At 43.7% G+C, this 16,531-nt stretch overlaps 1 protein-coding gene across 14 annotated transcripts in view; it reads right to left on the bottom strand.

Moving 5' to 3' along the window:
• rbfox1 (RNA binding fox-1 homolog 1) overlaps positions 1 to 16,531 on the bottom strand; it is a 2,603,746-nt gene that overhangs the window by 1,903,499 nt on the left and 683,716 nt on the right. The window contains exon 1 of one of the 14 annotated variants that reach the window (XM_051933416.1): positions 10,871 to 10,930. The exons of the other annotated variants lie outside the window; for them this stretch is intronic. Within the exon in view, the coding sequence (XP_051789376.1) occupies positions 10,871 to 10,915 (45 nt within the window). The 5' untranslated portion in view covers positions 10,916 to 10,930. Of the gene's footprint in view, positions 1 to 10,870; positions 10,931 to 16,531 lie in introns of those variants that run through there. 14 annotated transcript variants of the gene reach the window in all.

Below are 16,531 nucleotides of genomic sequence, written 5' to 3'. Positions count from 1 at the left end.
CAATGTTTTCCGTACTCCCCAATTTAGCATCTCCTGTTGACTGCTCTCACTGTGAAACGCGAGATCAATTCCATTTGGTTTCTTTGTGAACGGTCAGGAAGCTACAAAGCGTATTACTGTCTTATTCATCTTTGACACGCTCTCCTTTCAAAGCCCTTGTTAAAAAAAAAAAACAAAAAAAAAAAAACAAAAAGGTGAACTTTGAAAGGACGGCTTCAAAGGCGTTGTCAAGGGGAAAAAAAATAAATAAATGTAGCGGGAGAGGAGGCTCCTGATCGAACCTGAAGGCTGCTTAATGTCTGACCTGTAAAGAAATGGATGAGTCCAAAATTGGGGCCGTTGGTTTGCTGATTACGTGACCTGCCCTGTGTATCACAACGTAATGATTTGAAATATTTGTTTGTAAGACAGCGTGGCATTTAATCTGCTTGAGATTCCTAGTTATAGTATCAGTGTTCGGTTGATTGATTCTTCCACTGTAGCTATTTATTCAGTGGAATTACAAGCCATTTCTGAGAGTGGCACGAGCTTGGATACGGGCAATGTGCCATGAATTTATTTCACTGCCTGTCTATGGAGTATAAGTTAACATTAATGAAGTTTACCCTGTCATACACCTATTTTGTAAATGTTCACATATTTTAGTCTAAAATATTTTATAAACGTCCCCTGGAGGATGGACAGGCATCCCGGCCAGGATGGAGGAGGATATTTTGCCTGGCTGGGAAGCCATAATGTAAGGATGGCCAGATTGTGGACACTACCCACCCTTCTGGGATACCTTATAATTCCAATCCTGGCTGGGATGCTGAAAGGAAGATGAGACTGGTGTAATATAGACGCTATATAGCGCCTGACCCGGCACAGACTGACGCAGAGGCACGTACTTAAACAAAGCACACTTCTATTTTTCTTCAGCCGTGGGGCATGCCTTCCCCATGTCCCACAGGCCCAACACAGTCCCAAAACACTCACAGGTATTATCACAACACTCTTCTCTTCTTCACCACCACTCCTCCTCCTCCTCCTCAGGCTTAGTCCTTCTCCTCCCGACTCTGGCTCTCTCGAGTGGTGGTGGCTGGCCTTTTTTATACCCCACCCGGAAGTATTCCAGGTGTTTGATCACCTGGGCCTAATTGCATTTCCGGGTGGGGCTGAGGAATTGACCAGCCGGGCTGCAAAGTCCATGCAGCTCCCCCTGGCAGCCATCCAAGCCCCCAACCAAGCTGTGGAGGACTCCATGTCCCATGGAGCCATGCGCCAGGTTGGGGAATCATCGTCCGCCAGGGAGGCTGCCACCAAGCGTCCCGGGGGAGGTATTGAGCTGCCCACAGTGGCTTCCCCGGAACAGATGCAGCAGGGGCGTCCCTGCCGGGCATGGGACCCGGCTGTCCTTTACACTGGTAAGAACTGGAAGCTGGGAGCAATTCAAGTCCCCCCCCCCCAAATGAATAGGTGGCAGGGCTGCATGGGAATTGGAGTCCAGAAGCATTACCCTGTAGGGGTCTTTTGGATGACGGTAGAGGGCGCTGCCAGGGTAGGACCTCCCTAGTTTCCATAAGACTTGGAAGTGCTTCCAAAAAGCTGTGACATGCCACAGGAAGTACTCCTGGGTCCAGCTTAAAAGGAGCCAGAGTCGGGACACAGCGAACAAAACCCACTGGAGAGGAGAGGAGAGAGAATATTTATTGTCATAACTGAGCTGTGTGGATTAAAAAAATCCTTTATTTGAACCTGGAGTGGTGTTGGGTCCTGTGTGACTGGGGTCCAGGGGGTTGGCAGCACCTTCCCACTGGTGACAACATATACAGCGCCTATTGCACCAGGATCTGCCTGGACTTCAGCGGATAACAACGGTGTAAATCGGACATTGAACTGGCATCTTTCCAGAGGCCCCTCTGCAGACTTCTGGAGCCAGAAGGTGCGACATGGACTCGAGGAAGAACAAAGAGCTGTAAATCAATGAACGACAACACGGATGGACAGAAGAACTTGCCTGTGAGGAGACACTGATTTTGTAACTCGAAGTGACTTTAATCCAATCTCTCTGCATCATCTCGGGCTCGCTCGGGTGGTTCTCTCAAGAGAACTCCAAGGGAACTCCCACAGCTCTCCAAAATGACCAAAGACCCCTGAAACCCACTCTCTGAAACTAAAAAAACTGAGCTTCTCTTCTTTAGGGACAAACTCTCGGTGTTATATTTATACAGGAGATAGGCCTGGTTCTTGTGGTGCTCCACAATTGCTCACGCCCGTAACAGAAACACAGTCCTTGAGTCTCACACACTGTGGGCTGCCCAACAGACAGTCCATTATCCAGGACACCATTGGCTCATCCACCTGCATATCTCCGAGGTGACCCCTTTATACTGAAGGCACTGGAAAAATCAAAAAGCATAATCCTCATAGTGCGGCCAGCTTTGTTCAGCCTTGTGGAGCAGACAGATAATTGCATCCTCCACTCCAATCTTTGTCGGACAGACAAACTGCAGTGGGCCCAGGTGGTCTTCCATAAGAGGACTTATATACAGGGTGAGTCAAAACTATGTTAACACTAATGGTACTGCTATGTACTGTGGCGGATGGCTGGGACCCATGCCTGGCCGGGATGCCCCTTTGACACTGGGACCGGGGGAGCAGCCATGGGATGCACACTACGTCCCCTAGAACGCGTGGTGGCAGCCATCCTGGGTTACATTGGGGCCACAGGCGTGGGAATTCAGCTTAACGAGCCTAATTAGGCCAATTACCACCTGCGGCCACCACTCCTGCAGCCAGAGTCGAGAGGAGGAGGCGTGGGGGTGAAGAGTGTGTCTTGTTTTGGTGCTTTGCTTAAATTTGTTTGACCCAACACACCTTTCACATTCACTGTTTACACTCCTGCCATTGGGAAAACGGTACCGAAGCATTCGGGCCCTCACCACCAGAATGTGTAACAGTTTCTTCCCCCAAGCAGTCAGATTCCTGAACACTCATGGACCGGTCTGATATCTGATATACAGTATTTCTTCTGTTCTGCAGTGTTGCACATGGTTGCACATGTTTGCTCATTTGACTCACATGCACCTTGTTATATATTGTGCGTCTTTATGTTATGTGTCGTGGATTCTTTGTTGTCCTGTGTTCTATGTACCACTATGGTCCTGGAGGAACGTTGTTTCATTTCACTGTATGCTGTATTACTACTCAATCTCAAATAAGATCGACGAACTGGCTGCGCTGGTGAAAAATGTCAGGACCTACAGAGAATGCAGTTTGTTGTGTTTTTGCGAAACCTGGCTAAATAACACCATCCCAGATGCCAACGTGGAGCTACCCGGGTTTAGCACAGTTAGAGCGGACAGAGATGCAAGTACCTGTGGGAAGCACAAAGGAGGAGGACTCGCTCTCTATGTCAATACACGGTGGTGTAACTCTGGACATGTTAACGTCAAAATCTCCACTTGCTGCAGGGATATCGAACTGTTGGCCGTAAGTTTACGTCCCTACTACTTGCCCAGAGAGTTTGGACATGTCATTGCTGTCATCGTGTACATCCCTCCTCGGGCGGACGTGGAGTCAACGAGTGACATCATACATTCTGCTGTTGCTAAGTTACAAACTCAGCACCCTGAGGCGCTTGTGCTAATCGCTGGAGACTTTAACCATGTGACGCTGGACAAAACATTACCTGCATTCTCCCAGTATGTGGACTGTAACACCCGGGGAAATAAGACTATTGATTTACTGTATGCAAACGTTAAAGACGCATACAGTGCCACCCCGCTGCCTGCGCTTGGGAAAGCAGATCATAACCTGGTTCTGCTTCAGCCTCACTACAAACCAAAAGTGAGAGTCCTACCTGTAACCACACGATCATTCAGGAAGTGGACTCCGGAGGCTGAGAATACTCTGAGAGAATGTTTTGGAACTACAGACTGGGATATCCTGCAGGGATCTCATAGTGAGAACATTGAGGAAGTTGTTGACTGCACTACTGACTACATCAACTTCTGTATGGACATTGTAGTTCCAGTAAGAACAGTACGCTGCTATGCTAACAACAAGCCATGGATTACAAGTGACATCAAGGGCCTTTTGAATCAGAAGAAAAGGGCTTTTAAAGACGGTGATCAGCATGAGCTCAAGCGCGTGCAGAAGGAACTCCGAGTCCAGCTCAGGGCGGCAAAGGAGCAGTACAGGAGAAAGCTGGAGCAGAAGTTGCAGAAAAACAGCATGAAGGAAGTGTGGGATGGGATGAAAATCATCACTGGCTGCAGCTCGAAGCGGGGTACCACCATCGAGAGAGACGTGAAGAGAGCAAACCAAATGAACAACTTCTTTAACAGGTTTGACCACCCTAACCCACTCTTCACTCTCACCTCGGAGTACTGCACCCTCCACCCATCCTTCTTCTGATACCAGCATAGGAAAGACATCCCCACCCATAATTACAACAGCGCAAGTGAGCAGAGAGCTGAGGAGACTTCGTGCCAGCAAAGCAGTGGGTCCAGATGGAGTATCGCCACGACTGCTGAAGGTCTGTGCATCGGAGCTGGGGGGTCCTCTACAGCGCATCTTCAACCTGAGCCTAGAACAGGGGAGAGTCCCAAGGCTTTGGAAAACATCTTGTATCACCCCAGTCCCAAAGGTATCACGTCCTAGTGAGCTGAATGACTTTCGGCCTGTTGCTCTGACATCACATGTGATGAAGACCATGGAGAGGCTGCTGCTTCACCACCTTAGGCCACAGGTTCAACACGCCCTTGACCCTCTGCAGTTTGCATATCAGGAGAAGGTGGGAGCAGAGGATGCCATCATCTATATGCTACACTGATCCCTCTCTCACTTGGACAGAGGCAGTGGCACTGTAAGAATTATGTTTCTAGACTTCTCTAGCGCCTTCAACACAATCCAACCTCTGCTCCTTAGGGACAAGCTGACAGAGATGGGATTAGACTCATACCTAGTGGCATGGATCGTGGACTATCTTAAAGACAGACCTCAGTATGTGCGTCTTGGGAACTGCACGTCTGACATTGTGGTCAGCAACACAGGAGCGCCACAGGGGACTGTACTTTCTCCGGTCCTGTTCAGCCTACATACATCAGACTTCCAATACAACTCGGAGTCCTGCCATGTGCAAAAGTTCGCTGATGACACTGCTATCGTGGGCTGCATCAGGAATGGGCTGGTGGAGGAGTACAGGAACCTAATCAAGGACTTTGTTAAATGGTGCGACTCAAACCACCTACACCTGAACACCAGCAAAACCAAAGAGCTGGTGGTGGATTTTAGGAGGACCAGGCCCCTCATGGACCCCGTGATCATCAAAGGTGACTGTGTACAGAGGGTGCAGACCTATAAATATCTGGGAGTGCAGCTGGATGATAAATTACACTGGACTGCCAATACTGATGCGCTGTGCAAGAAAGGACAGAGCCGGTTATACTTCCTTAGAAGGCTGGCGTCCTTCAACATCTGCAATAAGATGCTGCAGATGTTCTATCAGACGGTTGTGGTAAGCGCCCTCTTCTACGCAGTGGTGTGCTGGGGAGGCAGCATTAAGAGGAAAGACGCCTCACGCCTGGACAAACTGGTGAGGAAGGCAGGCTCTATTGTTGGCATGGAGCTGGACAGTTTAACATCTGTGGCAGAGCGAAGGGCGCTCAGCAGGCTCCTATCAATTATGGAGAATCCACTACATCCACTAAATAATGTCATCTCCAGACAGAGAAGCAGCTTCAGTGACAGACTGCTGTCACCGTCCTGCTCCACTGACAGACTGAGGAGATCGTTCCTCCCCCAAACTATGCGACTCTTTAATTCCATCCGGGGGGGGGGGTGGGGGGGAACGTTAACATTTAACATTATACATAGTTATTGTCTGTTTTTCACCTGCATTATTATCATTCTTTAATTTAATATTATTTATTGTATCAGTATGCTGCTGCTGAAGAATGTGAATTTCCCATTGGGATTAATAAAGTATCTATCTATCTATCTATCTATCTATCTATCTATCTATCTATCTATCTATCTATCTATCTATCTATCTATCTATCTATCTATCTATCTATCTATCTATCTATCTACTGTATATGGATGAAATGACAAGAAATACTCTTGAAGTTGAAGTCTTGAAGAGGCGCCTGCCTCCTTCAGAACAGGAACAATGCAGAATTAAACATTAAACTGAGAGTCCACATAAAACAATCTGTGCACTTGATAAAGGAGAGTTACGGTTGAAGGAGAGATCTTCCTAAAAGACTTTCTATGCCTTAACATCCGTCTTATGTTCTAGGGTCTTGGCGACTGTCCCGCACAATGACTGCAGTTAAGGTCTTAAATGAATGAACCCCATGGCCAACGTAGTATAAGGTCATTAGTATTGGGGTCCAGAAACAGACTGGTGACCCTAAAGAGTAGTAAACTGCTATTTATCTTTGACAAGTCCTCTAATGGGCCCACTCTCACTCTTAATGGTTTCCGGGCAGTTTACAGTCACCAGTTAATTTAATATACCGTATTTACTCATGTACCACTCGCCCTCGTGTAAGACGCGCACCCTAATTTTTACAAAGAAAATCGCAAAAAATTTTTTTGCCCCATGTACGATGCGCGTTGTGATTGTATAGGAAGCGTTTAGGGCACGTTTTCTGCGAAATGCCCTTCTGTTTTTGTTGCATGACGAAAGTTTTTCTTTCTTCCATTGAGCGAGCGAGAGAGAGAGCGAGCGTGCGAGAGTGAGAGAGAGAGCGAGAGAGTGAGAGAGCGAGTGAGAGAGAGAGCGCGAGCGAGTGAGAGAGAGAATGAACGAGAGAGCGAGAGAGAGCAAGTGAGAGAGAGCAAGTGAGTGAGAGAAAGAGAGAGTGATCGAGTGAGAGAGAGACAGAGTGAGCAAGCGAGTGAGAGAGAGCGAGTGAGAGAGAGAGAGAGAGAGAGTGAGAGAGAGCGCGAGAGAGAACATTTAGGGCACGTTTTCTGCGAAATACCCTTCTGTTTTTGTTGCATGACGAAAGTTTTTCTTTCTTCCATTGAGCGAGCGAGAGAGAGAGAGAGCGAGTGAGTGAGAGAAAGAGAGAGAGCTAGTGAGTGAGAGAGAGCGAGTGAGCAAGCGAGAGAGAGAGAGAGAGAAAGAGAGAGAGAGAGAGAGACAGCCCAAGCAGAAGAAGTAAACATTACAGAAAAAAATTTCCTTGTGTGTGACGCGCACCTGATTTTCTAATGCTAATTTTCGGGAAATAAAGTGCGCGTGGTACACGCATAAATACGGTACTTAGGAATACAGGAGGATGACTTATAGCAGTGCTCAACTGGCAACCCATCCAAGGACAGAAACCCAGGACCCCGAAGTGCCAACGACTGCCCTGTTATGCCATCCACACTTTAATATGCTGCACGATTATGGAGAGGACGGTCAAAGCAGCTCAGATCTGACCATACAGGTGTTTTCCTTCACTACAAAGTCAAGAGCAATCTAAAGTTAAACTACCAAAGTCCTCTCTGCAGTACCACTAACGGGCTCTACGGTGTTTTATAATGGAGGCCATCTGCATAACTCTGCTTGTACTTTAAGAAATGACAACTGACAGGACTCAACAAAAAGAGACCACCCACATCCGTTCTACAAAATCTTTAAGTGTAGCCTTGAACTTTCACCAAAAAGCTGTGTTTTTGAATACCAACTGCTTCTTTACCGTTAGTAACATAACACCACATGTGTCTGTGTTGGTGGGCACCAAGGGGCCACCTTACACTGCATTTCCACTCAGAGAAGAAGAAAATCCATGCGGAGCAAAGAGCTCTGCTTAAATAAATAAGCCTGCTCCTAATGCGCTAATCCCGACTAAAACACGTCTTGAAAATGATCACTGGGATTACCAATGGCAGCTCCTGCTCCACACAGCCTTGTAATTCTTCCATTAAAAATGAGGGTCAACATTTTTAATTCTACAATGCATATGAGAGGTGTTACAGTGACAGAAGCAGCAGCCTACACCAACACTGACAGCCAGGGGTTCAAGGAGGGCTGCCATTTGGTGCGGCACTGGACTGTAAAGCCTGACTGATCTAAGACATGGAGGACAGAGGATGACCAAGTGATCTACAGAACAGCTGCTACAGTTCAGCTCAGTTCAATAATTATGTGTCTTGAGCCTTATGGTGGCCGATTTAGAGGGGGCACCGGGGAAGGATTCTGACATAACATCAGGGACTTAACTGTCTGTTGTCTTCCTTTTACAGAAGGGAGAACTTCAACTCGAAGTAACTGCTGTTATCCTGCCCCTCGACTTGCTAGTAAGACAATCTCTTCCCGTCTCCAGGATATCGATTTCTGAAGGCTAGTAAGCGTAATGTGCATCACAGGTGAATTCATGAAAGGAATTATTAAGAAAAAGATTTAACAACACAAGGCAAGAACAGGAGATTTACAGAACAGTCAGCACGGCTTCAGAAGAAGGAGGTTGTGTTACCAACATGCTGGAATACGGTGAGGAAGCACAGAGCAGATAATAATTCTTTATATTTCTACAATACTCTTCTCACTACTCATGAGAGTGGGGAGCCACTTCAGCCACCACTAATGTGTAGCACCCACCAAGATCAGTGGTCTCAAACTCCGGTCCTGGCTGCACGGAAAAGAGAAAATCCACAATCTCGGACATGTCTGCTATTGCACAATGAGAGCAGCAACAAGCCATGGAATTAAAGATACGGGTTTAATGAACGACAAGACTCGGCGCCTCATTAAGCAAATAGTTGGAGTGAAATTGGTTGGAGTTTGAGGCCCTGACTTTGTTGATCTTCTGTTGGCTCACTCACTTCACGTTTCATTTCTTTTTGGGTGCCATTTAAGGAAAGAAATGAAGCGATTCAGAGGAACGAAGAACAAATCTTAAAAAACAAGTCAATTCAAGGGAATGTAAAAGGAGTTAATTAGCAACAAAAACAGGTCACCAATTAAGAAACGGGTTAGAATGAAAACCTGTGACTCTCCAGGACCAGAGTTTGAGACCACTGATCTAGACGAAGCGATGGCAGCCATTTTGTGCCAGTATACTCACTTCACATTGGCTATTTGGTGCTGAAGGGGTGAGAGACAATTAGACAGTTAGAGACAGGGGATGATTAGGGGGCCAGAATGACCAGTCCGTGGTGTGCAATTTAGCCAGGACATCGAGGTACACCCTGTGGAAGATGAATGTTCTCTTCATTCCCTTGTACTAATTCATGTCCGAGAAGTAAGCTTTACGAAACCATACATTATGTAAAAGCATGCTTTGCTGAGCAAACAGAAAACAATTTGTCCAAAGGACTCAAGGTCTAAGCATTCCACACTGAGACTGCCTTATCATGTTTTCCCTTAGTTTACATCTGAACGGCATAACAAAGGGGCCAAGAAATCAAGTTGCACAAGGGGCGTTGAAGGGTCTCAAGGATTGTGTATAATAAAAGTGTAGACTGTTGCTTTTCATAATGATATTAAATCACGCATTCTAGGGGTATAAAAACTTTGCCCCACCCAACAGACGGGGTTCAGAAGAGCCCTGATGCTGTCATGTAATATTGATTCCCTGCTTTTCTGAAACTCTGCTCACTGTGACACTGAAGAATAAAAGCTGCTACATAACCACACCTGCTGTCTTCATCCACAACCCTAATCTTTACGAAGGATGCCCAGGGATCTTTTTATGACCACAGAGAGTCAGGACCTCAATTTTATGTCTCATCTGAAGGATGTAACCATTTTAACAGCACACTGCAGTGGTCCATTGGGATACATGCAGAGACCACTGGGTAAGCGCCCCCTGCTGGCCTCACCAACACCAAGCTTTTCCTAGATGGTCTCCCATCCAAGTACTAGCCGGCCTGAACATGCTTAGCTTCAGGTGGGTGGTCTCTTCTGAAGTGCAGGGGTTACGGCTGCTGGTAATTATATGATAATAAGACAATGAATTAAATGTACACCATCTCAAGCCTAAAACAATACTGTTTGCTGTCATCTGCTGTCAAGCTGAGCACACAGCCAAGCCCCCCCCCCCCCCACGCACCAGTCACTTATCTTTTGATAAAACCAGCATTGAACATTTCAGATGATTCCAGGGCACTGGATTAAAAAGACGAGGTTGCCACCTTCCCTGAAATGACGACAGTACAGCTGTGAGATCCAAAGTGACACTAAACACGGCCACGCACCACGCCGAAGTCTGCGGGAAGAGCCATGAAACGCGTCGGAGGGAGCCGCTACAAATTTCACTTACAAGAAATTACAAGGCGCACTATCAGAAAATTGAAAATTCGATGAGTGCTGTGCTTAGTTACTGTAATTCCTAAATGCAATTTCAATCTCGCGCAAATTACAAGCCATTTACTGCTCTGCGGAGTGACAGCAAGCTAAATGAGGATTTCATTATGCATTTAATGGTCTTCCAGTGTTATTTGGTATTAAAACCTTGTCGTTTAGAGTAATGTTGTTTGCCTCTGACGCAATGTGACAGTGCCCAGCAGTTCAGGGAAAGGCTGATCTCAAAAATATTTTGCCACAACTACTACCGGCAAATGGAATCCAGACTTCGGCAAAACAAATTGGGACACGTAAAAATGATCTTGGCCTGGAGATCCTGACGGGGCTCAACACAAATTCGCCGTGGGATCTCCCTCTTCCTTTCCATGCTTTACACCATGGCTGAAATCGAAACAGCTTTGTGCAAGCCGGCCGCGTGATTTCTTTCCTGTGATCGCTACTGCTAAATGGTGGTCTCCATGACAACCAGAGGCTTGGATGCCAAAATGGATGAATCTTCCATTAACATAGTTTAATAGCGCTGGCGTCTGCTATTATTGCAGCTTTTCTGAATGCAATGTAAAAGATTAAAAACCCACTAACCTTCAAAACTGTTGCAGCTTTGAACTCCCTGGGATGGCAGCTCATTGCCGCTGCTCTGAAGAGGCTCACTCCTACTGTTGGCAAACTTGGACCACGGCCTTCTAAACATGTGTCAGATGTTTCAAGAGGTGCTCCAAACTGGCACCGCTGCCGGATTTAAGTGGTGCCACTTCTGCTGTTCTCAGCTACTAGGAGAATAGAAAACAGCTTGTTTCGGGCTCGGCTTTGTTCTGCACGGGGAAGTGCAGGCTTCAGTCGTCAAAGGAGAAAACAGCCAAAGGGAAGGATGGGGACACTCCTGGTAGCATTCACAGATTACAATAAATAACGGGGAAATTCATTTTGGGAATTAAAACATTGGTGTGTATGTGTGCTTGTGTCTGGGTCCTGTAATGGACTGGCACCTTGTTCAGGATTGTTTCCTGCTTTGTATCCAGGGTCACCCCCTGGTGTTGTGACTGCGGGTGTCAGAAAAAGTCTGAATTACCATAAGCCCCCCTAATTTGGGATGATTTACAGAACATAATAAACAAAATCAACAGTAGAGTAATGGGGATTGTGGAAGAGAGGTGAAAAAGAGAGTGCAGGCAGGGTGGAGTGGATGGAGAAGTGCATCAGGAGTGATTTGTGACAGACAGATATCAGCAAGAGTGAAAGGGAAGGTCTACAGGACGGTAGGGAGACCAGCTATGTTATATGGACTAGAGACGGTGGCACTGACCACAAAGCAGGAGACAGAGCTGGAGGTGGCAGAGTTAAAGATGTTAAGATTTGCATTGGGTGTGACGAGGATGGACAGGATTAGAAATGAGGACATTAGATGGTCAGCTCAGGTGGGACGGTTGGGAGACAAAGTCAGAGAGGCGAGATTGCGTACAACCATACAAACAGGTCTAAAAAACTATAAGAAATTTCGCTCTTGGACCACAAAATTTTTAAAACCGTTTCTTAGCGAGCACCTTTGTGAATTTCCCCTTGGGATTAATAAAGTATCTATCTATCTATCTATCTATTATATAGTGCCTTTATCTATCTATCTATCTATCTATCTATCTATCTATCTATTATATAGTGCCTTTATCTATCTATCTATCTATCTATTATATAGTGCCTTTATCTATCTATCTATCTATCTATCTATCTATCTATCTATCTATTATATAGTGCCTTTATCTATCTATCTATCTATCTATCTATTATATAGTGCCTTTATCTATCTATCTATCTATCTATCTATCTATGGGCCAAGGGTACTACATTCCAAATTTCATATTCCAGGTCCTCGTGGTTCGGGAGATTGCGTGATGAGTGAGTCAGTTGTATTTGGCTTTTATATATATGTAGATTAAGAGCCTCACATCAAAGCAATTATCAAGCAGATCAATATTCATAAGAAAAGAAAGTCTTGAAATGCTTCTTAAACACAGTGAGGAAGACAGAAATTGGAAAGGAGTTGGGCAGCTCATTCCACCAGTTAGGTGCAGCACATGATAAAAAGTCTGGATTGAGATTTGATGCCACACATGCTAGATGCCATCCATCAGCTGACCTGAGTGGGCAAGAAGGAGCAGAAGACCTCATGAGTGAATATACAGTACATTATTATACCTGGAATAAGCTACCAAGTGGTGTGGTAGACAGTAAGACTTTCAAAACTCGACTTGATGTTTTTTTTAGATAGGACTGGCGAGCTTTGTTGGGCTGAATGGCCTGCTCTCGCCCAGATTGTTCTAATGTAGAATGTATGAAATATCTAATCAATACCTGAAAAACATACTTGCCAACCCAGCAAAACGTTTCTGTAGAAGAACAGACTTTTGTTTTTACTTATTTTTGCCTCACAAGATGAGTTTGGCTCACTACCACCTTTTACAGAGCACAACTGACTGCTGGACGTGCCTACATGGGTGTAGACCAACTGACTAGTCAACAGGCAAGCATTCAAGGCTTTTGAAATAACGCATGATCAACTCAACAGTCTTGTCCAAAATGATGTATAGAACTATGGCCCTGGCAGCAGTGCCACTCCTCTCCTGCTACATACTGTAGAATGAAAGCACTTCAGAGAGGAGCGTCGAAGGTATGGGTGTATGGAGTAGCTCATCAGATGAAATCCGACTTTATTTATTTATTTATTTATTTATTTATTTATAGGCTATTTAAGTGAAACCCAAGATCTGAGCCATGTCGCCATACCTCAACAATGAAAGGCGTTACACCTTCAAGTGTCTTCCCCTCTCCTTGCTGTCGGCCCAACTGAGAGGTCCACTTCCTCAGTAACTGTAAAGGCAACTTTTAAGCACTTTGCCTGACATTCTTGAAAAGCTATCTGGAGCCACAACAAAATAGGAAGAAGATCATTTACAGAGCCAGCAAATCCCTCTGCCATTGTAGAGGAAAGCTAGGATTTGAAGACTCTGTTAGCATTTGAATGGACAGACTTATCACCTGCGTTAGACTTGAAGTGAAAAAGAAAGAAAGAAAGAAAAACCTCTTCATTTAAATGGAAATATTTGAAAATGTAAAGTGCATATTGATGGAGCCTGCATTGCCTTCCCATTATAAAAGGAAGAAAATTTGACTCCGTATAATAGTCTCTAAAATAGAGTAGGGATTGGAGAACGGCTGATACTTTGTGAAAAAGACAGCAAAAAAAAAAAAAAAAGCACTTAAGTGCACATGATAATAAGGATTAGAAATGATGAGGTGCACCGTCACACCCCTAGGTGGCAGCAGGCCCGGGATGGAGTCCGCAATTCTTCAGAGCCCGCCAACATCCATGGTGAGTGACCTACTGATTCAAAGCAGAAGGAATGTGCAAAGGCATTTAAATTTAAACATTTAATTTTGTAGCTCCAGAAGAGCTGCTGGATATAAGACAACAGATTAGCTGCTGAGAAGGCACACGGCCTGAAGGAGCCTTTTATCGGAGTACTACTGTACGGTTTCCATCTTCAGTTGAGCCACAGTATTAACACTGGAGAAGCTGTGCGATGTTCAACATCTAGTCAAGTGACACTCCACTGCGTCCACAATACTACACAGCTGAAAAGAAAGTTCAGTGGAGCTCATAAGACGCCTGAGGCCTGTCCTGGGTCAAAAATCACTTGGTCACAAGGTTCAAGACAAGCTTGATAAAGTGCGCTATACACTGGATTCAGAACAAACTCAAAACTCCTTCACTTTCTGCACACTTTATTGTGTTGAAGATTTCATTGTAAATTGATACATTTGCTGTTTTGGCCTATCAATCTACATTCAATAACCTCTAATGACAAATAAGCCTTTTCAGAAGGTTCTGCACATTAATTAAAAATCAAAAATGGAAATCTCTCCATCCTAGAAGTAATTCAGACCCTCTACTGTGGCACTGCGTGCTGTGCTCGGGTGAATCGTGTGAATCGTGGACTTGACTGGAGTCCACTTAGATAGAAATTAGGGTTAGGGGTAGGGTTAGATTAAAAGGCACTATATGATAGATAGATAGATAGATAGATAGATAGATAGATAGATAGATAGATAGATAGATAGATAGATAGATAGATAGAAAAGGTACTATATGATAGATAGATAGATAGATAGATAGATAGATAGATAGATAGAAAAGGTACTATATGATAGATAGATAGATAGATAGATAGATAGATAGATAGATAGATAGATAGATAGATAGATAGATAGATAGATAGATAGATAGATAGATAGATAGAAAAGGCACCATATACTAGATAGATAGATAGATAGATAGATAGATAGATAGATAGATAGATAGATAGATAGATAGATAGATAGATAGATAGATAGATAGAAAAGGTACTATATGATAGATAGATAGATAGATAGATAGATAGATAGATAGATAGATAGATAGATAGATAGATAGATAGATAGATAGATAGATAGATAGATAGAAAAGGCACCATATACTAGATAGATAGATAGATAGATAGATAGAAAAGGTACTATATGATAGATAGATAGATAGATAGATAGATAGATAGATAGATAGATAGATAGATAGATAGATAGATAGATAGAAAAGGTACTATATGATTGATAGATAGATAGATAGATAGATAGATAGATAGATAGATAGATAGATAGATAGATAGATAGATAGATAGATAGATAGATAGAAAAGGCACCATATACTAGATAGATAGATAGATAGATAGATAGATAGATAGATAGATAGATAGATAGATAGATAGATAGATAGATAGATAGAAAAGGCACCATATACTAGATAGATAGATAGATAGATAGATAGATAGATAGATAGATAGATAGATAGATAGATAGATAGATAGATAGAAAAGGCACCATATACTAGATAGATAGATAGATAGATAGATAGATAGATAGATAGATAGATAGATAGATAGATAGATAGATAGATAGATAGATAATTTTTTTTTAATTTTTAAAAGTACTTTATTGAACCAAAAAAAAAAAAGAACAAGGACAAACATCAATATATTAAAAGTACACATATAACAAACATATTATAAATAACCAATACAAAGAAATAAACAGTAAAAAAATATTCAATCCCTATTAACCCCGTGTAACCCCATACACAGTTATCATATAATATTGTATATTTTCCTCATCTCTCCCCCAGTGTCCTTTTCATTTAAGTTCATAAAAGATAAAACTAAAGCCCAGTCAGCCCTGATCCATGTATTGTTCACACAGAATCACTTGCTACAAATGACTTCAATATTTACAATTGACCAGCAGTGAGTTATAAGTTGATTTTCAGTTCTCCCTCCTCTATAGCACACAGTACCCCATTCGTACACCACACACCCTCAAAAATGTCCATTTTGTGCATTAGTTTATAGTAAGTAAACTCCAGTGTGATCCTTGAATGAATATTCAGCCTAAACAGTAAGTGGATGTCCACACTTCCTTTCCCACACTGTTTGTTTTTCCTACTTTTTAAAATTGCTAGTTTTGCTTCACCCAACAAAAAGTTCATCAATTGTGTCCTGTGCCTGTTGTTCTTATTATAAGCGGCACCATAAATAAACATCACAAAATTAAAATCTGATCTTAGTTTTTTACACAAATCAGTTAAAAACTTGAAGAAACCTCCCAATCTTGCGCATGATGCAAACAGATGAAAAACGGTTTCCCTTTGCCCACAAAAATCACATTTGTCATCCTCTGTGAGTCTAATTCTTTTTAAAAAGGAGTTTGTGGCTATGATGCCGTGCCCAATCCTCCATTGTAGGTCGGCTGTCCTTTTGTTGCTTGGAGGCTTGAACAGCTCCCTCCAGGCCGGCACCCTCCCACCTACTACCCCTAAATGTTCTCTCCATTGCGTATCAATGATTGTCTTCAGGGAAAGAAAATGAATCACTTTCACACAATATTGATAAAGATCTTTTTTTGACAGAGACATGAATGACACCACATTTCCTTTGTCAAAAGTGATAATTGAGTTCTTGGGGATGGAGTTGACATCGACATTAGGACAGACCTGTAGATCTGTGCTGGTGGTACTGATGGAGTCCTCAAGTTTGTGATGTTCTTTAGCCACAGAAGAGAGAAAGCCCTCGATCATCCGCACTGACTTCATACCTAAAATTGAAGCCAAACCTGAAGGCTTCACAAAAGTTCGTTGCTCCTTATCATATATGTGGCTGATGTTTA

The sequence above is a fragment of the Erpetoichthys calabaricus genome, chromosome 11, assembly GCF_900747795.2.
Source record: "Erpetoichthys calabaricus chromosome 11, fErpCal1.3, whole genome shotgun sequence".
NCBI classification, from domain to species: Eukaryota; Metazoa; Chordata; class Cladistia; order Polypteriformes; family Polypteridae; genus Erpetoichthys; species Erpetoichthys calabaricus.
The sequence above is the reverse complement of the archived record's forward strand: the minus strand, read 5'-3'. Positions and strand labels throughout refer to the sequence as shown.